The sequence below is a fragment of the Sminthopsis crassicaudata genome, chromosome 2, assembly GCF_048593235.1.
Source record: "Sminthopsis crassicaudata isolate SCR6 chromosome 2, ASM4859323v1, whole genome shotgun sequence".
Taxonomy (NCBI): Eukaryota; Metazoa; Chordata; class Mammalia; order Dasyuromorphia; family Dasyuridae; genus Sminthopsis; species Sminthopsis crassicaudata.
The window spans coordinates 102,432,577-102,460,043 of NC_133618.1; the positions used below are offsets into that span (position 1 = coordinate 102,432,577).

Consider the following 27,467-nt stretch of genomic DNA (forward strand, 5'->3'; position numbering starts at 1 on the left):
AGATATAGAAGTGAGGTCTTCAATATAATTAAAAGAGAAAGGCAAAATATACTGTGAACAACATATACAAAATGACATCATGGACATTTGAAAGCTTATGTGAAAGATTCAAAACAAACAAGGTAATTTTGAAGAAGGAAGGAGACAGAAGATCACGAAAAATTTCACATAGGAAGGTAATATTTATGCTGAGTTTTCTGAGAAGGTAAGGAATAAAAACACTGCTAACATGGGGTAGAGCCAATGCAAAGTTACAGGAAATAGAATGGAATGTGTAAGAAACAGTAAAAGGGCCAGTATGTTTAGACTATGGCATGCAGAAAGGTGACTAATGTATAACAAGGCTGGAAAAGTAAGTTGTGAAAAGCTTTAAATGACAGTTTATATGTCACTGGAGTTCATTAAATCAAGAAGTAAAATGTCAGAATTGTACTTTTTAGGAAAATCATTCTGGCAGCTGTGAGAAGGATGGATGTGGAGAGACTTAAGGCAGGAAGCCGAATTAGAAGGCTATTTTAATAGTTTAGGAGAGAGATGATAATGGCCTAAAAGAGGATAGTGGCTATGTGAATAGACAGAACAGATGCAAGAGATGTCATCGAGTCAGAAATGAAAGGTGAGTTTGGGGAAAATACAAATTCTGTTTTAAAAGACATGGTGAATGTGAGATGTCAAAAAACCCCCCACCACAATTTGAAATGCCTAATAGTAGTTGAGTATGTGGGGCTGAAAACTTGGGAGAGAAGTAGCTAGAACTGAATATATTCATCTAAAATTTACTTTCCTTCTAGAGTCAACTAATTTATTCCATTAAACCTTTTTTTTTTCAGTTTGTTTTCTTAATTTATGAATTAAGGTTCTGATGAAATCAAATGAATTATAAGATTAAAAAAAAGCATTATGCTGCTAAGAGAAGCCTTACTATCTAAGAATAATATCACTTCTCTGAGCTTTATTTTAATGAAGTATAAAATCAAAAGCCTGAATGAAATACTTATGGTGGCTTTTAGCTTTAAAAATGTAAGCTTCTACTGCTATAATCAACAAATTACTAAGTATTACAATTAGTGCAACTATGAACTAAGTTTCATGTTCTGCCTAAATGCCATGCCATTCTAAAAGTATGACATTACTATCGAGCCTCAAATTAAGTCACTAAAAGTTTTTTATATGCTTATGGAATTTCTATATTAATGACACACATTTTAGCTGAATACATTACAAACCATCATGGCAGTGATCCATACTACTGCATGCCCTATATCATAAGCATTTGTTAAGAATCTTGGAACTAAAACTTGATTGCTTCCCACTGGGAGGTTCAAACTTCTGAGAATTCTTGTAAATATCTGTTTATTTAGGAAGAGAGAAAAGATAATAGTAAATATCTGTTCATCTTAAAAAATTAAAATAGCGAGTTTAGATTAAAATTTCATTAGTTTCTTCTAGCAACTAGGAAAAATTGGGGGAAATGATCACAAAATACAATTCTTCCTATAATGAAATAACATTTTGGCACCAAGTACACAAAGCAAATCACAATCCTAAATTCACTTAGCAGAAATTTTCTGTATTAAAATTGGCTTCTTTTGCAAAATTAAACATGCATCATCCACAGTGACATGGAACATAAGATGCGAAATAGCCAAAAAATCTTATTTTCTAATATATTCATTCATTTATTGATTACCCTTTCTCAGTACTGTTAAAACCAAAGTTACTCAGGTGACTCACCTCACAAACATATATTGAAAAGAAGCAATGGCTGCAAACCTAAATTTAATTATTTTCTCAGCCTATGACCTTAGCTACCCCCTCCTCTTTAAGGTCAGTGTTTGCCATCTCATTACTTCTGCTACAAGAATCAACCACATTTTCTGTGTAGTTTAAGTAAAGAAAAAATAATGCAAATCTACTCTTACTGGGATGCAAAAAAAAGAAATGTCACCCAAATAGAAATCAAGCATTTGCCTGTTGTTGCTCTTTTCCCTGTCTCAAGAAAACCGACTTAAAACAAAACAAAAACAAAAACAAAAACAAAAACAAAACAAACAACAACAAAAAAAAAAAACCATGATCTTATAGATGAGTAACACCTTGGACGCAGGAAGAAGTTAAGATAATAGACCCTCCCTGCAAAATACCTCTCTGAATTATCATTCCAACAGAAGTTTCTGAGTTCAAAAACCTCCAAACTTCTTTTTTCCTTCTTTACAAAGCATACATAGATAAGCAGATTTGAGAAGTGTTTCAAACATTAGTACTGTTTAATTTGTAAAGGAAGACTTTATAAAGTAATAACTATCTCAAACAGATTTCGTAATCATTTTATAACCATTTTCTCTTACCTTTGGTACATATGGATCCCAATCTATGTACCCTATATTATCTGTGGCCAAACGAGCAAACAGATTTACTAGTTGCTGAAAGTAAATGAAAAGGGAGACATAGTTCAATTGTGTGTATTAGTGTGTTTAAGAGTATTTGAAAGAATCACAGCAACAAAAATGAAATAAAACTGTGCAATTATATGACTAAATGTTGTCTGAGATTAGAGTTAAGAAAACCCACCTCCCTCCCTGCATAGTAGAGATGGGAGATAGCAATGTGGAAAGTTGCATAAAGTGTCAGATATGGCTGATGTGCTAATTTGATGAACTACTTTTTTTCTTCTCTAACTTTTAAAATAGTTTTTATAATAAATGGATCTCCGGGGAGGTCAGAAAAGAATAGCCAGGAACTCATGTTCAATAAAAATTACTTCTAAGAAAGAACACCACCTAATTCTAATCTTATACTAATTTTAATCTCTAATTTCTAATCTTATACTAATTTTCTAAAAATTCACTTTTCTTTTTATTCTTTTCTATTTATTTTCTTCAGTAATAATTAAAATTTATTTTCTTTTTATTCTCATCAATAATAAATTGTGATGATGGCTTATTTTCAGTTTTTATATAGGCCGAAGTTCACCAAAACTAAACTTAGAAATTTAAACACAAATTGAAACTTTAAATTTCCATTTTTAAGGGAAATACTTAACTACTTCTTTAAAATTAATTGTATTTTTAGACATGTAAATATTTCTAAAATCACAGCTTGGAATGCAAACAGAAATAATCACCAAACCTAACTCAACAAGAATTCAGTAAATACCTATTGTGGATACAGAAAGTCTATGACAGTCCTAGTTTCTATCTGTCATGACATTAATTATATGCTGATTAGTGTTGCCAATTAAAAAAAAAATACAATAAATCAAAGCTATTTCATTGATTTAGAAAAAAGAGGAAAAAAATTGAGATTTATGACATGGTGATGTCAAATTCTAAAAAATGAATTTGTTCAGATTTCTTGTTACTGGAATGGAAATGGAAGGAAAAATGAAAACTCACCCCCTCCCACTGTGGGAGATTCTGCACTGAAACCCAAAGGCCAATTAACTCATCAAACCAAAGCCTGTAGAAGAAAACGTTTTCATTAAGTATCAAAGTTTTTAGCCAAGTTCTTTGAATTAGAAAAAAAAAAAAAAAAGTTACACAGACACAGAGGCATAGAAGGGAAATTTTACATAATAATTTAAAAGCAGTCTTGAAAAACCACAGTGTTTGGGAGCATTTTTTGAGATTTCCCTCCCCCTTTGTTCTTCCATTAATGAATGAACTAGATATCCAGGATATAGTTTTTTCTCTAAAACATTTACTTTGTATACCCCTAAGAACCCATTATCTCTTAAGCAGGGATAAGGAGTATATAAAGAAAAGAGTGGGTGGAGCATGAAACATGAAATGGAGGAAGACTTTCAACCTTGACTTAAATCAGTATTATTTTCTGAGTAGAAATCTTGTCTAATGTAGTGCCTGATACATTGTTAGCATGCAAATGACAATTTTATTAAAGGATTTTATCAATTCATTATGATTAAGTAGCATACTAATTTGTTTTATCCAGTATGAGTTTTTTTACTTCCTTAGTAATACAAATTACTAAATATCTATTGATACTTTTCTTTATTTAAAAGGTTTTAAATATTATTTTAATTTTGATATAATTAAGCAAACTTTTTAAAATTTATCTAATTTTTTAAAAAAATTGGTAGAATACCATTATGGATTTTGACATTAGCCTTCTATCCTCATAGATATACTTACTTAAAACCTTTATGATGAAGTTCTGGAGGGAGAGAGGTAGGAAGAAATATTTCAAAATAAGTGATAGCCTTCTGCATTGTAACATCAAAAGGACACATTAAAGGTCGCCATTCTTCCAACATCTCTGCTGTAGCATCCTCAGGAAAGTACCTAACAAAGCAGGAAAATTTTACCTATTTTATATTTATGCATAATAAAGTATGAAGGTGCTTCTTTGAACATCGAACAAAAATATTTCCATATAACAATTTGGCAAGCTGGTAAATGTGTTAATGGCTAAAATCATGTCCTGCAAAATTTATCTGAACAGTAATAGTCCTAGAAATTGTGTTAATATCCTCATTGAATTATTAAAATTATGTCAAACTTAAATTGCAAACAAAAATAAAAATACAAGTTTAAAACTAAACTTTAAGGTTAGACTGTGAGAAAAAAATTTCATAAAAGTAAACATTTAGAAACTCCATCTCTCTATTTCTTGACTAATTCCACAAAGGTTGTGTCCTATTGAATAAACTCACAAATTCTATGCAGAAATTCATTATTTAACTACAATGTTTGAAAAGTTCATTTTCCACCTCATTTCTAGGAGCATTAAGATCTATTATAAAATCTAAGTAAGAGAAATATTTCCATTAGTAAAATAGTAGGCAGTTTTCTGAGGTAGTGAAAACTGATAAATTGTGACCTACAGACACACATATATAAAGGGAGAAAAGGAAAGATAACTTCTATAAAACATATTCAAAAATTACCCAACTTTATGAGTTCAAAATAGTAACAAAGCTAATAAAAAAAAATCTTGATTTTTGGCACTACTCCAGGGGAAAAAGCTGAGGAACCAGCTGAGACATATATGTGGGCTATTTAATATTACTTACTTAAAACTGAGATGTCTCTCAATTATTTAAATTACCCTGGTCCATTACATAAACTTGAACCTTACACTTTTATATAGAAAATGTTTTAGCTAGTAATACGTGATGGAATTTCTTTGTTGCATTTATTTTGGATTCCATTAGCAGAAACCAATACAATTATTTGAAGTTACTTTCAATACTGTAATCAATACATGAAGAACTTTGAACAACATGAACAGCAGAAAAAAGATAGGTCAGAAGACAACCCACAGCTGTTGGGAACAATTCTACTATCTACTATCCAGAGATATAATATATTGCTACAAATTTTTGGCTTTCTGAAATACAAACAACTTTTAGAGAGGTTCCTTTTTTTCCTCTTAGACCAATGGACTCTCATTTATGTCTGAAATCACTTGTAATTCCAATTAACCAAGAGAAATAACTGCTTTATCCCCTACAGAATTTAACATAATCTTTAAACACAGAAATTATAATAGTTAAGAAACACAGGTTATGTGTGAAACATATATAAGCTTAGGCTTCGGTATCAATTAACAAAAGATGATTCATCTGATTAGCATACCTCCACTGGGCTTTTGAGAGTAATTAAGCTTTATCAAACTAAAGGCAACTAAATTTTTGGATGCTAAATCATAATTTTAATTGTATCACACACATATAACTCAAAATAATGACTCTAGAACATCTACATTTCTCATATACTTCATCAACCACTACACATATAGAACTCTATTCTAATGAACGTGACAGGGATTTTAAAATTGCTATGTTACAGCCAAATTTTGTTATAGTAAAATTCTATTATGAAAGCACAAATTTAAACTTTTTCAAAATGCTGCCTAATTTTAGTTTTGTAATTTGGATAGAGTTATAGTCAAGAATGTTTCCTCACTACTGAGGCTATAAAATGATATGACATCTATCAGTTAATAGTATGGCTCTCAGAGCTTATTGGCTAACAAGCCATCCTAAATATCATGAATTGCTTTTTGTTCTATGTATCATTTGGTAGTTTTAGTTTTATATAATTCGCATTTTAGCTTGTTTCTATCCCTTGCCCCTTTCTAATGGGAAGGTTAATCTTTGGCCCAGCTTCCAAGGCCTGTCATGATCTAACACAACCCTATCCATCCGTCTTAATTTCTTACTCCATAGCAAAATATATATGAAAAGGTTATATTTTCTTCATTTTCCATTTCTTCAACAAAACCTTTCCTAATTATTCTCATCCCCTTCCCTCATGTTTTTTCCTTTTAATTTCTACTATATATTGCAAATTTTACTACTGTATTTGATTACATATGGGGTGATTGCTTCCTAATTGTTTTATGACATCACTCTTAGTATCATAAACTCTTTAAGGGCAAAAACCAATTCAAAGGCTTTTCTGAAAATGCACTCACAGCTCCTATAACTTTGGCCCTAATCAATCAATTGAATATGGTAAATGCTATACAGACTTATGGCTCATTAGATACACAGAATGCTTCATTCAACAGAACTTAGTTAATCCATGTCAGCAAAACATTTTTGCAATGGGTCACTGGTAAAGACATAGAAATAAGGTTATTTAGAACTAGATGTCATCATGATATTTAAATTGAATTCTATTTTAAGTTTATATTTTTAATGCTATAAGCAAATGATATTTTTCATTTTTAGAAAAATCAGAATTTAAAATAAGTAATATTTGCAACCAGACATCCCATAGAGAGGAAGTATAATGGGAGAAACTGACCCAACTCACCAACTGCTCTTCATCACTCACATTTTTAGCACGAAATTATAGTTCTCTGTATGGAAAATATATGTGATCTAAATGACAAAGAAATAAGAACTACACTATAGTGAAACATCTGGGGTTAAATTATTTAACATGATGTGGCTCTATAACTTAAATGTATAGATAGTAATAACAAGTCAATTTAGTGAAGTATTTATAGGTGTTTCTTTTACTTTGGGGTAATGATACACAATGGCTATGCCTACATAATACCAGACATCAAAATGAAAAACTATGAGTGACTTGTCCTTAAACATCCAGCTATTAAACAACATTGATAGGCAAACAATAAAAACTTGTTGAACCAATATAACTCTTACTGGATTTTCTGATTTTTATTTGGGATGTTTCTGATATGTAGACATTGGTGCATATTATGTACAATGCTGGCATTTAAATATAGTCCATTCTTTTTTTAAAAAATTATTTACTGATTGCCTTAAACGAATGAAGAACTCAATAAATTTGTTCTGCCTATTTGTATCTCTTTAGGAATTATTTAAACCTTTTACTGACTTTTCAAAATGCAATAGCTATTAAAGGGAAAAAAAACACTAAACAGATACACTAAAGCAGCTATTATATAAACACTAAAGTAAAAAAGTTACTTACGGTCGGCAGCTTTTCACGAGTGTTTTTAGAACATTTTCTACAGAACTGGGGGGAAAAGCCATTGAATCAATTAGATTTAGCTATTTTAAGAACAACATAATTAATTCAATAAACAAAAGACTACATTTTAAATCTATGGTGACACTGATGCAATTAGACACCATCTGTATACATGCAATAACTAATCCTTTAGGCATTTAGGCATAATCATAAAAATGAAAACTTAGTTCTTAAATCTACTTTTTTCTCTTCCCTGCTATTACATGCAAGGAAAAACTAATCCAGTGGGCAAAGAAAAATCACTTTCATTCTTTACTAACTATAACAATCTCCATATCTAAACACTGCATATGGCATACAGATACCAATACAGTCCATTGAGGACACAACAGTTTTTTTTAAACCTAATTGCTAGTTTTCAGTGAAGTCTTTACATAAATAAGAAATTACAAACATATCAAAATCTGCTGTGCATGGATTTACTGTCCCCCAAAAAGGAACTTTTTTTTTTTCCTCTGTAACCTAACCAGGTAACTTTTCAAGCCTCTTTGTTACTTGCTGACAATGACAAATGTTTATCAAGAATAATATTTATTTAGCTAATTTAATCTGAAGGGCTTAACCAATGTTCTAAATAAAAAATGATTAACATGTCCATCTATCAGGTAGAGATTTGTAGGTAATTTTTTAAAACCTGTAACCAATGTTGCTTTATTTTTTTAAGTTACAGCATCCTTTCATTAATATATATTATCAGAATGATAGGTTTTTATTGAAAATGTGATTATAGCAGCTGACACTAGAGATAAAATATACCCTATTAATAACAAAATATCGAAGGGTAAATAATAAGCAGATTCTAACCTATGTTTAAAGGGATAGTCAAGGACTGATCTGAAATCTTACAATTGTTATGTCACTTGTAGTACAAGATATCTATCTAAATGTGTGTAAATGTATATACACACATGAGCATAACATAAACATAAAAGAATTCTCATAATTTTTAGTATTTATTTTGAATCAGGGAAGTATTTTCAGGTAATTTCCCCAAATGAAAACTTTAAGTTCTTACAGAAATCTGTATTAAATAACATTCAATAATACACAAGTGACATGAAAGTTTATCCAATTTTCCTAAAAAGTTAAGAATAAATTTGAGATATCCAAATGACAAAATCACAAATAAAATGAAGCAGACATATAGCATAATCACAAGAGATGTGAAACTTAGATTTCCATTACTTGAAGAGATAATTTTCTTTAAAACTAAAAGTACTATAAGATTAAACAAACTCTTAAGTAAACCTGGATACATCTCTGATAAAATGAGGTTCTGAAAAAAGAAAAGAAGGCCACAGCCAGAGAGCCATCATGGAACATTTCCCATATAATTTTTGGTTGATTTTGCTATGAAAGAGAATGCATTCTCTTTGACAAAAGGCTAAAAAATTCAGAAAGGCAGAAAAATGGTGATGAAGAGTTTAGTTTACAGGTCCCCAAGACTTTTTGTTTCTCTTGGTAGACAGCCAGACTTTTCAATTAGATTTAAAATACCTGAGGGCAAAGGATGCTGAGGTTTACCTTTTTATAACCCCTAAAATTGCCTAATGTCATGCTGGATACAGAGCAGACATCCAATACATTTTGGTCAACCAACACAAGTCGAAGGTAGTGAATTTTAATCAAGATTGTTAGTCCTTCTCTTAGTTTATAACATAAAACTAAATTTGGAAATTACCTAGAGAACTAATAAGATTTCATTATAGAGGAAAGAAGAGAATCATTCAGGTTCCTAGTCAAATAAAATATTATGAGACACTTTTAAAAAAAAATTCTAGAATGGCAAAGTGAGGGAATAAATGGGTAACACTTATTCAACAGGTCAGAGCATAACACAATGTACAAAGTGTTAAAAATATTTCTTCAAATTGATTTTACTGCTTTTAGATGGATAAATGACATTTAAAAGTGGTCTAGATGCCATACAGTTATCCTGCTGTTTCCATTACAGTAATTTTGTTAGTGCACCAGCAGTCTTTTTTTTACATGTTTTCATGCCACTGAATACAGGAAGATTAAATAATTCTAAAGAGGCAGTTACTGGATGCTGCATGGTTTTTCTCTCTGCCCCATTTTAGAAAGGAAGGCAGCTAACTATTTACTCGGTGACTGCCAACACAACAGAAAAGAGTGAGATATGTGTGAATGTGATTAATTTCCTCCAAATAAAGCCAATTTACAAACCCATCCTTACATAAAATGTCTGTATCATTGGATTTAGGTTCTTTATCCAGAAAAGGGTACAGTCTCTCTAACCTGTGATATCTGTATATTGACCTTTTGTGATTCTTGTAATCTCTCAAGATGGAGGGAACAATGTTTCTGTTTAAAAATAAAATAAAAGGTTAAGGCTAGATGCTACTGTTTATATTTCACTAATTTTTAAAGGAAGTGAAATATATCACAATATGTTTTTCCAAGAGTTGGAAATTTATTTTATGACAATGAAGACATAATTCTAACTTCTACTCTTTTGATGATGATGATGGTATTATTATTAAAAAATATCTATGCAATAACTAGGGAAAATAAGTTTTTAGCTTTATTGGTGGGTGCCCCCACATCACATTTTCTCTCACAAAAGATGTTAAAATTAAAAGAAAACAATCCCCTTCAAACAATGCTTTGGAAATAAATTTGGTACTATTATGAATTCCTTTAGGAAGTCATCAAACTTATTGCCATATCTCCAACAGATGAGTGACTACAAAGACAGTCACTTCTATCAGGAGCAGGCTTATTTATGGAAGTGGGCTAAACCAAATTTGATGGTCTCTGCTTCCTGAGAGATCTATCTGCTAAGCCCCTGAAACAAAAGTTTACTTTCTAAGCTCAAGTGTAGAATTTGATGGCTATGTGACCATCACAAATAACATTCAAATCTCAAGGAGATCTTATACATATCCAGAGCAACTTTTGGTTTCACTAATAATTATGCACTTGAACTTTGCTTAAAAGAAAGTAAATGCACATAAGGTAATATTAGAAACTCTAGTTTTTCTACAATCAATTCATATTTCCCTTAATTCTCTTATGATTTAACATAGTTACTACTCACACAATCTTCTCCATCAAGCAATTTCCAAACACTTCATTTTGAAGAAGCGTTCACTTTGACATGCTTTTTCTAAACCTAAATGGACACCAAGTCCTACCAAAAGTTAATTAGTCAAACATTATCCATTTTACATTTAAACCTTCAAATTCTGATGTTTGTCAGTTTAATTAGCAGGTAGCCATTTTCCAACTGCCACTTCACACAAAATATAGTTCTAAATAATTCCACCATTAGAAAGGTTTAAATACAGTGCGACATTCTCATCAACAGTGGTGTAATGTTAACATTGGCTTTTCATTACAATTATTTATAGGAAAAAAAGTTATACCTGTATGACACGTGTTATAATATAACCAACAAACATGCAAAAGAAACATAGTAATAATCCTTACCACCTATGTAAAACATTAAGGACAATTGTTTTAGGTGAAGACAAGCCTGGTCGACTTGAACTGAATATGAAAAAAGAAATATGTACAGAAAAACTTTAATGAAGTCTTATGTTTTTTTTTAAAGACCATAATCGCAGCAATGACAATTTATGGAGGAAATGCTTATATCTTGGCAACAATTAAATACTTAATTTTTAATCTCCAAATAAATATACAAAAATGAAAATACAATGTTCCCAAAACACCATGTGAGAACTAATCGCACTGCCTATCCAGTAAATAGTTCTGCACTCTATTTTAAACTGTGATTGTAATGGAAAGACTACAGGACTTAAGAGCTGAAGGACCCATGTTCAAAACCTATCTCTACTGATCTGAACACTTGTTTCTTTATATAAAATGAGGACATGGGGCTCTTTTAAGGTCCCTTTCCAGCTGTGAATTCTATGGGATTACCATAAAACCATTAAAGAAAATATTTGTTTCATTTTATTAGATTAACACTGCAGTTAGAAACCTTGAGTGCACGTCTGGCAATAGCTTAAGTTCAAGGATGTAGCTTTTCCAAGAAACTATACATGTAAGACAAGAATGTGTCATTCTCAGATAGAACGTGAAGAAGCAATTTCACAATATGAATTTAAATGCAGTTTTAAGCATAAGAACTCAAAGAGTAATTTGAAAGATCAATAAAATGTCCAATAGTCAGAAAAGCTATTACCAGGAAGAAATAAAACATTTAATTTCTTCAGAGGCACATACCTATTAGAGAAACACTGAAGAATACATAAGGAAAATAGCATCACTAAAAAAGCAGAAGTTAGTTAAAATAACTTCTGTTTTAAAGTGTAAATTATGTCCTTCAGAATTTTTATGTCAAGATATTTTCATTGTAACTACTGACTTTATAGAGCTTTTTCATGGTTTCAAGTATTTTGTTTAATTTAGACTACTTTGTAAAAATATATCTACATTAACAAATAAGGCTAAGGAATTTGTCTAAAAGTCCATTGAAAATCTCAGAAAAAGATTCTAACAAACACTTTTAAAGTCCCTGAAGTCTGATAACATGCCTAGGCAATTACTCAAATTTTCACTAAGTATAGACAGACTGCATTTTAATTTTTTAGCTAATTTTTCTGGGAATGGCACAAAAATCTTTCAAATTACTCCATCAATCTGATATGTCTATATATCTGTAAGTCACTGCATAAATTTCTATTCCAACAGATCTGATTTCAGGTGTTTTGAGGAATTCCTCCCTTTTAGATAAAGACATTTTAGAAAATGGCACCAGCTTTAACCCTATCACTAAATATATGGTACTTCATTCTTTGGGTAGCAGTTTAAACATGAAAAACCATATACAAAAAAACAAATCATTTTAGGGTTTAAGAGGCATAAATTTGATTGGGGGAATGGGGGAAAGGGAAACAAAGTTTCACTTATAATTCTAAAAATAAGAATGCTAAATTACTTAAAAAGGAGGGATTAACATTTTTGATAGTTCATCCATCTAATTACAAGAAAAAAAAAAGATTAAAGGCAAGAATTATACAATGTGACTAAAAGATTTTGCAGGACAATGATCAGATATTTCAATGTTTCAGCATTTCAGAAAGAAGTATGCTGGGACATTTATTCCACAATGTTGCTTCTGTCAGATGAGCTCTAAAAAAAAAATTAATAATTTTAAATGCCCTTCTCTGCTCATATTCTTTATAAATCCATTGACTTACAATAGCTACATAATGCCCATCTAAGTAAAGGTTGTATGGGACAGAAGGAATATTAAGAATATTTACATGAACTGGCTTGAAATCTTGCCTCTGCTATGTGACCGGGTGAGTATGGCTAAGTCACTTTAACTCTCAGGGCCTCAGTTTTCTTATTTGTAAAATTAAGGGGTTAAAACTAAATGATTTCCAAGTTTCCATGGTTTCTTTTAGTAATAAAATTTTGGTTCTATAATAATTCTGAATTAGAACAAAGCCAATGTCATAATGCAATACTAGGATATTATGAATCCATTCCCAAAGAGCCCTAATAATTTTACCCTAATCCTTACAACTCAATTGAGGGGCGGAATGGAGAGGAGCTGTGGATTATTTTGTCTTTTTTTACTAGCATATCAGAGTACATTGTACACAGAAGGTTTGAAAAATGGATGAATGACTGATTACTTTCAAGAATACAACTCCAGTTCTGTCCTTTATCCTGAATTCTAGGTATTCATTTTCAAATGCCTGCTATACATCACTACTTGGATGTCCTCCTGGCACTTCAAGCTAAACATTGAAAAAACTAAACTGTCCTATCCCACTCCCATCCCCCAATCTGCTCACTACTTAACTATTTCTGCTGATTTAATACATTCTGTAAGACATTCAGATTTTAAATGTGATTCCTTCCTCTCCTTTACCCTGTCTCTTCCCACTATGATCCATTATTTACCAAATCACAGTATCTTTTACAGAATACTCTTCAATAACTTTTACCATCTTCATTATCTTTTTAAAATATTATTTTTATAATAGCCAGATCTATCTCCCTAATGCTAATCTTTCCAATTTTTCTTTCACCAATTAAAATTAATGAACAGGTCTTATCACATCACCTTCCAAATTCATTCTTCAATAGTTCAAAAGGAAACTGAGGTCTAGAAAGGTGCAATGATTTGCCCGTGGTCACATAATAAGCATTGGAGTAAAGTTCAAATGCTATTATTTAAGTTCTTTCTACTATTACTATTATACCTCTACCATTTCCTGCCTCAAGAAGCTTACAATCTTACAGGAGGGATAAGTACATAAATCACTGTAACACTTTAAGAGAGGCCCATACAATATGACACAGATTTAAGGAAAAGGAGAACATTTCTAGCTAAGAATGGGAATAGAATTGGGGAAGGCTTCATGGAGAAACACCTGATCTTAGTCCTAAACTACTATATAAACAAACTGCAATTATCTTGGTAGTCCTGGCACCTATCCCACGTAGAAACTTTACAAAGAGGTGTACTGCATGATGAAATGAAAATATGCCACCTACTAGCAATAGGTGATATAGAGTAAACTATTAACTAAAAATAAAACTCAAAGATTAGCAACACAAATATACTCACCATATTTATGATTCGTTCCCTTGAATAATAGAGAATTATTTATATTAACTTAAACCAAATTTATTCAAAGCAAGAGGAAATAAATACAAAGGTGACCTACAAAAATACTTACTGTCTGGAGGAACTACATCATAAAATTATTAAAGGGACATATCTGGATATTTACAAACAAACCTTAACTTAGCAGAGAAAAAGCATAAAAAGTAGAGTAGAAAAAACAGAATTTAGAAACATGTTCTGGGTTTAAATTCTTCTCTTAACCCAAGAGATCATTTCATATTTATAACATCAGGGATCTGGACTAGATGATGGAAGGCAGGGGAAATTGAAATATTTCTGTCACATTAAGAAGACAGGCTTTCAAAATATGAGGTAAAAGAGCAAATAAATCAGTTACCTAGGAAAAGATTAGAAGCTCTAACTAAAAATAGTTTATACTACCTGCAACCCTCATGTACCAAAACATGGAAAAATGAGGAAGATGACTAGTAAGGACACCCACCTAAAGCAGTGGGGGTGGAGGATATATAGCCATCATTATGGGATTAATCACCATTAACCAGAAGATTCACATATTCTGTAAGGACTAGCATATGGTTCAAAAACAACAATGGGACATGTCAAAGAATTAGATGCTGCATGTGAAAGCCATACATTCATAGCTCAAGAACCATAGTTTATATATATATCACTTGAGTTAACCATAAAATAGGGACTTAAACCAAGGAATATGAATAACTTATTATGTCAGGAAGAACACTGAATCCTTCATAAAATTATAAATGCTTGCTTAAAGGAAGTAAAGATATATATATATATATATATATATATATATATATATATATATATATATATATATGTATATATGTATATATATATATATATATATATATATATGTATATATATTTATTTTTAATGCTTAAATGTAAATTTGCTTGATTTCACATTCCAAATATGGATTTATTTTTTTTTTTTAAATCAGTCAGTTCCCTAAAAGTCTATAGCCCTCCAGTATGTATTTGAAATAGAATACTTACTTAGGAAACCAATTTAATCCCAGGTGTTCTGTTTTGGAGTATAATATTCGTTCTACCATGTCATAAAGTGGTCTCCAGGGTAACTCCAAGTCATCTCTGGAAAGAAGTTCTTTTTTCCTAAATTAAAAATAAATTGTAATTTTATTTTTAAAACAAGAGTGGTGTGAGCATTTAATAAAATATTATTAAAAAATAAAAATCATAAGCCTCCCCCTAAAAGCATTTCATTTTAGAAAAGAGTTTTACCTTTTCACCATATAAATGAAGACAATGGGCATAAATGGATCCAAAAGAAATAATACTTTAATGCACTTTTATTGAGAAGCAAGGTAATGAAGTGGAAAGAATCAGTTAAAGAAGTGATGATATAATTAAGAAGATCTTAAAATGAAAATGGGGGAGGGGAAGGAGAGAAAAACGTCCCTATATATTGCCATTGAGTTAAATGTTAGCATTACTATAGGTGTGACAAAGAAGAAATACATAAAATGGAGGAATACCCAGGATTAATATTCTTGGCTTTAGATATCTAAATAGAAATGCATAGAATATTGGATAACAAAATGAAAAACAAGGAGTGGATCAGAAAAAAATCGATATGGAACCAAAGTATCTACCTTCAAATCCTAACTATTGGGTCCCCCCCAATAGTATTATTTTTTCAAATACATGCAAAGATAGTTTTCAATACTCATTTTTGTAAAACTTTGTGTTCCTAATTTTTCTCCCTCACTTCCCCCCTCCCACAGGAAAACAAGCAATCTCATATAGGTTAAATATGTACTAGACTTTTAAACATCACCATATTTGTCGTTTTGTGCAAGAAAAATCAGACAAGGAAAAAAACACGAGAAAGAAAAAAACAACAAAAAGGACTATTCTTTGATCCACATTCAGTCTCTATAGTTCCATTTTCCATTCCAACTCTTCCTTAAACCAATGCATTATTAAAAAGAGCGAAGTCCATCAAAGTTGACCATCACATAATCTTGTTGTTATTGTGTACAATGTCCTCCTGGCTACACCCATTTCACTCAGCATCAATTTATATAGGTTTTTCTAAGATTTTCTAAAATCAACCTACTCATCATTTCTTATAAAACAATAATATTCCATTACCTTTCCATGTCATAACTTATTCAGCCATTTCATGTGACCCATTAGAAAACTACTTGGGATGTCAATGGCTTTATCAAGAAAATGAAGATACTAGAAAAGTCCCTTTCACCTGTAAACTTTGGGCACATAAGATCATTTACTTAGGTCGTGCAGTTCACAACTTGTCTAAGGCAAAGGAAAAACAAATCTTATCCAAAGGCAACATAAAGACACAGTGAAGTTATGGAATATCATTGTACACACACACTCACATTCACACACATGCCTATGTGAAAATCCTCACAGGAAGGAAGAATGGAAGACGACCAATGAAAAGAAAAATAGAATAGATATTATGGTTGAAGTATATTATAGAAACTCAAGTCAGATGGAGAAAATAAAGACTTTCAAAAATACATCACATAGCTCAGAAAGGAGTGAGTTAAAGAACTGAAGAGGAATTAGGAAACTTCCAATTTTCTAGATATTTTACAGCATTTTATGAAGGCTAAAAGCAGGGCAACTCATGAAGTCTTGCCTTGTTGATAATTTCATCCTTCAAAAGATGAAATAGAGAAAACAAAAAGTTGCAGGAGCCTAAACAAATAATAAACAAATTGCCTCCTACAGAAGGGGAATAAAAATAAATTCTTTAAAACAAAGTTTTTCAATCTTCGAAGTATGAACTTGTTTTGTTCTAACATCTTGATAAATGTGCTGCAAAATGATTGGATTTCCCCCCCTAACTTCATTTTATTTATTTGTTTGTTTGTTTTATGAGAAAGAATGCCTGGACCAAAAGAGTCCATGACACAAAAAAGTGAAGAACTTTTTTAAATTCAAAGGCCAATAATTATGACTTTTGATTCCTAGAAAAATGACTTTTGAATAGTTGGAAAAGGAGAGACTGCCACATATGTTTAAAAACATAACATGCCAGGTTTATCTTATTTCCTTTTTCTGAGAGAGTTACTACACTAGAGGTCCAGGACATGTCAAGGATTATATATTCAAATTACAGGAAGGCATTTGACAAAGTCTTTTTCAATCCTTGTAGAGAAAGAGAGATGGACTAGATGATAATACATTTGGATATTTTTGGAACTAAATGAAGGGATCAACGGACTGGAGATTAATGGATTAATGTTAGCCGAGAATAAAAGGATTCTTGGCACTCAATTATTACAAAAGTACAGGCCAAGTTAAGTACAGTATGCTTGACTCCAGTGCCAGTCAGAGTTCATTTTTAAGAAAAATAGTATGGTAGACTGGAAAGTCCTAGATTTAGAGTCAGAGAAACCTGATTTGAATCCTGGCTTTCCTAAACATAGCCCTACAGGACCTATAGGATCTTAATAAAAATAAAACCACGGTCCTCACTTTCCTCATTTGTTAAATGAGAAGGCCTGACTAGATAATCTTTAATGTTCCTTCTGGGTATAAACTTTTTAGAAAACTTAGAAATATATTGCTTAGTTCTGAGCACCACATTTTAGGAAGGACACTGAGAAATAAAAATAGGTAGAAACAAAAAAAATCTCACAATTGCTCCTGAAATATATCCAAAGATGCAATCATAAGAGAACTGTTTGGAAAACCTGAGAATGTTTAATCTTAAAAAGATATGAAAGAGACTTCTGATACCTATAAAAGTTTGTTTTCATTAATCCATAGAAATAATTTTCATCTACAGTTTAAAAACTCTAGGAGACTTCAACATTCTATAAGAAAAAACTTATCAGAGCCACCATTAAGACATCTCTGAGACTACCTCACACTTCTCAGACCGACTAATATGACAGAAAAAGAAAATGATTAATATTGGAAGGGATGTGGGAAAAGTGAGACACTAATGAAAGCACTATTCATGGAGTTGTGAACTGATCCAACCATTTTAGAGAGCAATTTAGAACCATACAAAAAAGGGCTATAAAACTATGCATACCCTTTGACCTAGCAATACCACTACTAAGTCTGTATCTCAAAGACCTACTTTTTAAATCAGGGAAAGAGAGAATGACCTTTTTGTTTTGCTATATTTATAGCATTTTTTTGTAGTGGCAATGAAATGAAAACCAAGGAGATCTCCATAAACTAAGGAATAGCTGAACAAGTTGTGGCACATGATTATGATGGAATATAACTGTGCTATAAGACATGATGAGTAGTATGCTTTCAGAAAAACCTGGAAAAACTTACAATGAAGTGATAAAGAAAAGTGAGCACAACCAGATCACAGTACACAGTAATAACAATACTGTGATGATCTACCTAAAGAAAGACCTGATTGAATACAGATTGAAGCATAATTTTTTTTAAAGCTTTTTCTTGAGGGTTTTGGTTTTTTGTTTTGTTTTTTGGGGGGAAAGACCTATGTTTTCTTTCACAAGATGACTTTTATGAAAATGTATTGCATAACTTCACATGTGCCTTCTTAAGAAGGAGAGAATCAGGAACTCAAAAGTTTTAAAAACCAATGTCAAAAAATTGTTTTACATGTTATTGGGGAAATAAAATATTAAAAAAGACATATTATATGATGATCAACTACAAATGACTTAGCTATTCATAGCAATGCAATGATTCAAGACAATTCCAAGCACTCAAATAATGAAAAATACTATCCACTTCTAGAGAAAGAACGGATGGGAATCTGAATGAAGATCTTAGGATATTATTTTTCACTTTACTATTTTTGTGGTCTTTCTTTTTTGTGTTTTCTTTCACAATATGGCCAATATGGAAATATGTCTTGTGTGATGACATGTGTACAGCCTATTTCCAATTGTCTGTCTTCTCAGGAGGAAGAAGGGAAGAGAACATGAAATTAAAAATTTAAAAAACCAATGTTAAAAATTGTGAAAAAAAAAAAAAAAAGAAAAAGAAAAACAGTTGCCCATGAATAGAATAGGCAGCCTTATGGTATAAAGTTGCCCCAGCAGTGAAAATCATCAAGTTGAAAATGAAAAATAAGTTGCTGAGTACGATGCAGACAAAGTTCTTGCCTTGGGCATGGTTTGAACTAGATGTGCTTTGAAGTTCCTTTCAGTTCTATGAACCTATGTCTAAGAGTCAAAGAATTCAGAAAACAGTGAATTTTCATTGTAGATATCAGGAAATCTATCATGAAAAAGGTGACTATTATAATAAAGTTACAAATATATTAACAGTATTCACCAAAAAGTTTCTAAGTAGAAATCCTTTATTTAGTTTCTCATTAGAGAATATTTATTCAAATTTCCTAAAAACCCTTCTGAGAAAAAATTCCAGAAAGATTCCAACTTACTTTAAAAGATTTATCAAGAGACGAGCAAATCCCTGCATCATGCTGATCTCCAGCTTTGGAATTGATACCAGCTCATATAATAACTTGATAAAAAGTACATGATCTTCTTTGCTAAATTTTCTTCCATAAAGCCGAATATATCTAAAGAGGAAGAAAACATATGTTAAAGAAACATATAATCAATGTGAGTTTTTTTAAACGCATATATTCTACCAGTCATTTCTATAACATTTCCATTTTTGTGTAGTTTTGTCACATATTTTTCGCCAGTTCCATTTCCCCTTAAGATATCAATATGCAAACAATTCTCATATTTACTTTTTGTAGAGAATTATGATTTTAAGTAGTAAAAGTATTATAATATTTGAGATATAATCATCGTAGAGAGACAATTAATGATTAACACAAAATTTAAAATTGTACTTCTGTGTATTAATCACTATTTCAGCCCAAGGTACCTTGAAAACATAAATTTAGAATTCTTTTCATAGGCAAAATTTCATTCAATAACATAAATGCAGACCACCTTGGAAGGATTTAAAAACAGAATCTAGAGAAATCATTTTTCATAATATACATTGTAAAGAGAAAGAATATTTAGTAGTAAGTGTAGAAGACAATTTAAATTTTCTACAATAGAACCTCTAAAATGTGCATATGAGAGCTATAAAACTGTATTATAAATCTGGTACTGATTTCCAAAAGTTAAACCACATTAAAAATAAAATTATCTTGCTTTTTGGTAGCTGGGCCTGAGCTTATATTTCCTTTAAAAGAAAAAAAAAATAATTTCAAGTCAATACAGTATACATTAAAAAACTTTACATTTTAATTGCCTTAAACTTTCCCCAAAATATGCTTGAATTTAAATAACATGAACTATAAACAAGTCAGCAAAAGTATATTAGTTTTCTTTAAAATAAACTATTGGACATTTAATAACAACAACAATAATATAGCACTTATAACAACAATAGCATTTACATGCCACTTTAAGGTTTGCAAAGCATCACCTCATCTTATACTTTTTATTCCTTCCACATGACAACTTTTCCCATCAAGGTTTCAATATATCACAGGTCAACATATAAAATTAAATGAGGGGAGTTTTATGGAAGATGCAGATAAAACTCTAAGGCTAGCAAATCAGACAGGGCCTATCACCAAACTAGCCCAAATTTTGGACAAAGTACTGTAAATATTCTGTAAAAGAAAAAGAAAAAAAAAAAAAATCAGACTTCTCTGGTACAAAGAGAAAACCAAAAATTTTTATGTAGATTTTCCAGATTGAAGGAAGCTCCACATCCTTCAGCCTCAAGATACATCATAAAGCATGGTGTGGTCCTCCCAGACAAAGCCAAAATCAGTACCTACAGGTGGCCTTTTCCTTGATATTACCAAATTCTTAACTCCTTTTTCCAGTTATTTCTCCAATTCTACTGACTTCTTTTCTTTACTTACCAATAAAAGACCTAAGGTATTCTATATCCTTATAAAGGTAACCTTGTTCCAGCTACTTCTCAAAGCAATAATTCTTCTTCTCTCTCTTTCATTGACAATGACAGACTGGACAGAAACTAATGTGGGGATTCTCAGGTAAGGAAACTTCTACCAATGCACACCAGAACTTTCTCTATAGTACAAAATCTTAAGAGGGCTGTCAGAGCACTAAGAAAGGATTTTAATCCAGTGCTTCCTAGGCTTTCAATGCCAGCTCTTCAGCTATTACCCCATGCTACCTCACTAAACTTCTATAAAACAAACAAAAAGAACCATTTACACTTGCTGCTGCTTCCAATTTCAACCACTAGCTCCTCAATGTATTTTCAATACTAATGCTTCTCTCTGAGATCACTAGTGATTTTCTTATCAAATTCAATGTCTTTTTTTCTTCTTCATAAGTCCTATGTGTATCACCTGATCCTAAGTGAAAAAGAAATTTCCATGACACTCAATTTTCATGGCTTTCTTTTTATCTCTGACAGCTTGTTCTGTCATTTTATGCAGCTTTTCTTCATGCTTCAATTCACTAAATATTGCAATTCCTTGAGTTTCTGTCCTCTTTTCTCTTAGCCGTCTTATTTACTTCTAGTTTTAATTATCACTTCTATGAAGATAAACTGACAAATGTACATATATAAGTTTATCTCCCCAGAATTCTGGTTTTGCATTAATCAGCTGTGTATACAGACAGTTAGGTGGCAGTCCTTAAAGCATGGGAACTACAGCCAGAACGATTTGCATTCAATTTGACCATGGACACTACTAGCTAGTTTCCATAACTATAAAATGGAGATTAAAACCAGCATCTACCTTCCAGGGTAACTGTGAGGATCAAATGGAATAATATTTGTAAGACACTTAGCATAACGCCTGGCACATCACAGGCACTTAATACATGCTTGTCACCTTATCTCTCTGCCAGCACGATCCACTCCTGTTCTGAACTGGTCAAGTTTCATGTTTTGTATACTCCTACTCCTCCACTAAATAAAAACACATACTCTCAACTTCTATAATACTTTGATTATATTATCATTCTCCCAGGCTTGAAATCTCACCATCCTCTTAGAATTTTTACATTGCCTTAGGATCCACATGCAATCTAGCTGCCAGACTCTTAATCTCTTTCCCATTCTTTTCTCCTTTCCATTCAGATTGTCTTTCAAATTCTAGACTCCATTACTTTTCCTTTAGATTAGCATTGCAGTCTAGTTGATTTCCCTGTCTCCAGTTTCTCCAGGTCTCCATGTCACAAAATCTTAATATATCAACCTGATTCTTATACTCAAAAAAAATATTGTTACTGTCTTCCCATTACCTTCTGAATAAAGCATTAACTTGCCCCTTTACAATCTTGCTTCAGTCTTTCTTCCACTCCTTTTATGTATTCTAAATTCTAGCCAATGTGAACCACCGTACTGTACTATCCTGTCTTTTCCTGTGCCAAGCTAACAGTCATACCCAAAATGGCCTCTTCTACTGCTTGCTAAATTCCTTCCCTTCATTCAGGGTTTAATATGGATTTTACCTTCTTCATTTTGAAGGCTTCCAGTCTTTACTTACAGATGACTACTGAGTGGGAAATATATTACCTTTCAAAGCAACCCAGTCTACTTGTGGATAGACTATTATGAAGTGTTGCTTTAAAGTCAGCATGAATATATTTGCTTCTTCACAAAAGTTTTCAATTTTGCCCTTGGGAGTTAAGGAGAATGAGTCCAAAACTTTTTCAAGATTACAAAAGCTTTTTTTTTTTTTTTTTTTTTTTTTAAATAATAACTGCTCACTTATGCTGTGATTAAAAGTTCACACATTCATGTGCACATATGTGCACACACACACACACACCTCTCTAGTTTTTTCTGACAAATTTCAGTCATGTACCTTCCATTCTGTACTTTTGAAGCTGAATTTTAAACTCAAGATTTAGACACTTAAGTCAAAAGTTTATTGGTTTCTAGAGTGGATCTATACTAACTATAGTTCTTAAAATGTTATCTCTTAGAATAATAATTAAAGTTATTAACTTTGCTTTCCTTAATTTTTGGTCCAGTAATGGCGTAACAGAATTAATGCTTATCAATTCCTAATGTCTCTTTCACTAAAGGCAACTGATGAGTATATGCAAGACATAGTATGACACAATTTTCCCTAGATGAACAGCATGAAATTAGTTCGTCAATCTGCATAATGGTCTCTTGATCTTATTCATGGTAATATATTAATTCAATCAAGGTAATAAGAGTCAGCCATTTACTATGACACATATATTTAACACAAAAAAGGGACAGATAATATAGCAAGGAGAATTATGTAAAAACAAATGAGCAAAAGAAACAAATCAGCATTCAGAGATGAGAACATAAAAGAAAATTTTAAAGTACAAATTTTGTCATTAAAAAGTAGCATTACTGGGGCAGCTAGGTGGCGCAGTGGATAGAGCACCAGCCTTGACCTGAGTTCAAATCTAGTCTCTGACATGTAACACTTCCTAGCTGTGTGACTCTGGGTAAGTCACTTAACCCCAATTGCCTCAGCAAAAAAAAAAAAAAAAAAAAAAAAAAAAAAAAAAGTAGTATTACTGCAAAACCTATATTTTAAAAACGGAATAACATGGGATCACTCCTTTCTCCTCCTTTGTTATAAAAACTATATGTGATGGCTACAAGATATTAAAAGAAATCAATAGAAACATATTACCTCTTATCTATTAGGAAAAAATTATTCAAATCTTGGCTTCTATAAGATTCCTAGGAGAATTGAAGCCTAGTAGTACTTTGTTATGAAAATACAGAGTTTGTCAGGCTCCTGAGATATACCAAGTCTTCCCTTATTTTCTACAATTCTCCCTCCACTTCCCATAATTAACTCCTATCTTTATATGTAGCCTAATAAAAGATTCTCACATTATTACCTCTCTGGAAACATCTGAAAATCCTAAAGATAATCAGAAGGAACTTAAATAAAATAAAACATAAAATATTTCACAAAGTCAATGATAAATTCATTATCTTCCATCCTCACATAACAAAAAACAAATAGTAACAGGCAATACAAAGTTTTGTTTTGTTTTTTTTAATCACACACACACAACCTTTTACAATTATGTAAATGCTTTATTTTTTAGTCTCACTAAAGCTAACATTCAAATGCACGCCAGGAACAGTAACTATTTAATAAAATGTAGGATGCAATGAAATATTTGTTTCTACTATGCACTGAAGATGTTAGCCTAACTCATAATACTGATTATGAAAACATATTAAACTGGAAGGTACCTTTTAAGTCATCTATTCAAGCCTAATACATGCAGTTAGTGGGCCAATCAACAAGCTCTTATTAAGTGCTTTAAGTGCTTACTATGTGCCTGTCACTGTACTGGGGATATAAGGAAAGACATTAAATTTTTAGTTGCAAAAATTGAGGCTCAGATAGGCACTGGCTTGTCCAAGATTACTCAGATACTAAGTAACATCGCCAGGACTCAAAGTCAAGTCTTCTGACTACCTGCTGGGGGCTTTTTCTATTTTGTCAAAAGTGAGAAAATAGCCAAGTTTCCATCTTTACTTCAAAACAGCTTTTAAAAGCACCTTTTTTTTTTTTTTTTTAAACAGTGAATAACAGATAAATTCCCATGAATGAAAAAGCATTATCAGAGCACTGGGGAAAAAAGTAAGTAAAAACTGGTTTTGATTCTTAATTGTATTATATGCTCTCTAGTGGCCTTGGCCACTTGGTCATCTTTTTAGGCTTCACTTTTCCTGCCTTTAAAAATCTATGTCTTCTTTTATTCTCAAGTGCTTAGGACAGCTAGTAAATGGTACTTTCCATCTATAAGGGAAAGATCTTGTACTAAATAACCTCCCTCCAAAAAAATCCCTTTTAGTTCAAAATCTAAGATGGAATCAAAGCAGTTTTTAAAGGAACTTTTTTATTTTTTATCACAGCACATAATTAGCAAAAGAGAGAAGCTAGCAATGAACTAAGCAACTAGGAAAAACTAGAAAATAACAATAAATTCCAATGAGCGTAGAAACAGAACTTTTGAAAACCGGACACACAATGCCTATGCTGACAAAATCCACAACAATTTATTACACCTTATCTGCACTATTTCTTATTGTAGCAAGAGAATGTTTTACTCTTCCCAAACAGATTCTCTAGTGCACCCTAAAAACACCTTTTGGAAACTTCAAGCCTATGACTAGTACATTCTATCACCATTCTCTCAGAAAAGGGCCTTGCCTCTTACTTTCTTGGGGGTGGGGACAGATTAAGACTATCCACTAAACTTTACTCTTCTTTCTCCTATCCCATAACCCCTAACATCAATAATCACCTTCTCCCATAGCATTTCCTACTTCATCCCAGTTGCTGATGAAGAAAAGACCCTGCTCTTCATAAAGACCAACTTTATACAAGTACCTGAATGGATTCCATTCTTCCTGTCTCTTTCCAGAGGACTGGCCTACCATTACTTTTCTTTTTCTCATCTTCATTCTTCCTTTTTACTGGTTCTATCCTTCCAATATACAAACAATGCTCAAGTCTTCCCTCCCACCATTTCCTACACAGTTTCTAATGGTCCTACATATCTCTTCCCTTTCTCAGCCAAATTCCTTAAAAAAAATGAAACAAAATAAAATAAAATAAAATCCTGCAGTCAATGTCTCAACTTCCTCTCTCCCCCTCCAATCTCATCACTGAACTGGAACTGGTCTTTTTAAAATTATTAATTATCTCCTAACAATCTAAAGGTCTTTTTTCATATCCTTATCTTCCTGGTCTCTTCTGCTCTATTTGACACAGTTGATTAACTACTACTCTGCAGTCTCTTTTATTTAACCTCATCAATTCCTATTTTTATATAGATGACTATCAATAAATCTAGCCCTATCTAGTCTTCCTTCCCAAGCTCCAGCCCCTCATTACCAAATGCCTATTAGAATATTTCAAAACATATTTCCTTCTTAGAGGCATCTTAATCTCAACATATCCAAAAGAGAATTTATTTTTCCCTTCAAACCCATTTTTCTTCCAAATTTTCAACTACTGCTGATGCCATTACTGAATTGTACTTCAGCATTGCCTCCACTCCTCACCCTAGTGAGGATCAGTAGCCAAATCTTATTTTATGTTCACAAATACTATATAAGTCACTTCCCATCTCCTACCCCAACTCACACAATTATTGATCTAGTTCAGGCCCTCATCATCTCCAAGGATTACCTCAAAAACTTATGAGATTTCTCAGCCTCAAGGCTTTCTTCCCACTCCAATCAATCCTGACCATAATCAAGGTGATTTTCCAAAAATCCAGATCTAATCACATCACCCCCCCCTAACATTCAACAAACTCTAGAAGCATCCCCTATTACCTCTATCTTAAGGAACAATTTTAAACTTCTTTTATATTTAAAGATCTAATAACCTAGCTTCTTTCTACCCTCTGTACTCTGTGTTCCAGCCACACTGAACTACTCAAGTGTTTGTATCCATGGTGCTCAATATCTTATCTCTGTACCTTTGCACTAGTAGTCCCCTATGACATTCTCCTAACCTCTACCTTCTAGAATCCCAGTGTCCTTCAAGATTCAGTTTAAGTGCCATCTTCTTCATGAAGCCTTTCATGGTTCCCCTAAGCTGTTAGTTTCTCCCTCCTAAAACTAGCTTTTGTCCTTATTGCATATATTTTATACATATCCATCTATACATGCTGTCTTCCTGTTACAAAGTAAACTCTTTGAGTGCAATGAGTTTGCCATGGCACCCTCAATTTAGGACAGTGTTTGGGCCATTAAAAAAGTCTTAATTGGTTAAGAAAAATGATAACAACAACAATAATGGCCATCTGGAAAAGTATAGAGGGAATGGAATCTATGCTAGTAGAAGCAGCACATACTGATGGAATCATCAAACCTCAAAATGTGTTTTATAATTTGCACACTAGTCACTAGTTTCAACAGCTAATATCATGAGAAGAGATGCTATTTTACTAGTAAGAACATTCATAAGAACCTCTAAGGGAGGTATTTGGTATTTATTAATCATTGAAATGATACTTCTTTTACTTTTCCCAGTCATTTCTCCATCTCTTCCTTTTTGGTTTTGACCACATAAAGGGAATGTATTCTTTTTTCCTACAGATGCTTTAAAAATTAAAATACGCCCTTCATTCAAATATTATCTTTTCAGCTCTTTTAGTCATTTTGCTATTTCTAATTTATCCATCATTTTCCAAATTCTATCCATCCTTCAAGGTCTAAACTTAAATGAAACTTTTTGAAATCTTCTCCCAGAAGAGTGAGGGAACTAAGGACTATACTATATGAAAACTGATTAAAACTATATAGGGATGTTTAGTCTGGAGGAAAAAAGACTTGGGAAATGACAATTCTGTTGTTGATCAGTTGTGTCTGATTTGCTGAGACCCATTTGGGATTTTCTAGGCAGAAAGGTACTTAAGTGGTTTGCT

General features: G+C 31.9%; 1 protein-coding gene across 4 annotated transcripts in view; it reads right to left on the reverse strand.

The window, feature by feature from the left end:
- The window catches only part of PSME4 (proteasome activator subunit 4), a 103,459-nt gene that overhangs the window by 67,990 nt on the left and 8,002 nt on the right, over nt 1–27,467 (reverse strand). For 3 of the 4 annotated variants that reach the window (XR_012485924.1, XM_074286932.1, XM_074286931.1), the window contains exons 2-9: nt 19,490–19,630; nt 15,106–15,222; nt 9,750–9,815; nt 7,431–7,475; nt 4,152–4,301; nt 3,396–3,459; nt 2,349–2,423; nt 1,227–1,349 (exon numbers count right to left, since the gene is read on the reverse strand). Coding sequence is in view for 3 of the 4 variants with exons in the window: in XM_074286932.1 (XP_074143033.1) it covers nt 1,227–1,349; nt 2,349–2,423; nt 3,396–3,459; nt 4,152–4,301; nt 7,431–7,475; nt 9,750–9,815; nt 15,106–15,222; nt 19,490–19,630 (781 nt within the window). In the remaining variant the exon portion in view is untranslated. The remainder of the gene's footprint in view (nt 1–1,226; nt 1,350–2,348; nt 2,424–3,395; nt 3,460–4,151; nt 4,302–7,430; nt 7,476–9,749; nt 9,816–15,105; nt 15,223–19,489; nt 19,631–27,467) is intronic. The other variant, XM_074286933.1, reaches the window with a different exon arrangement.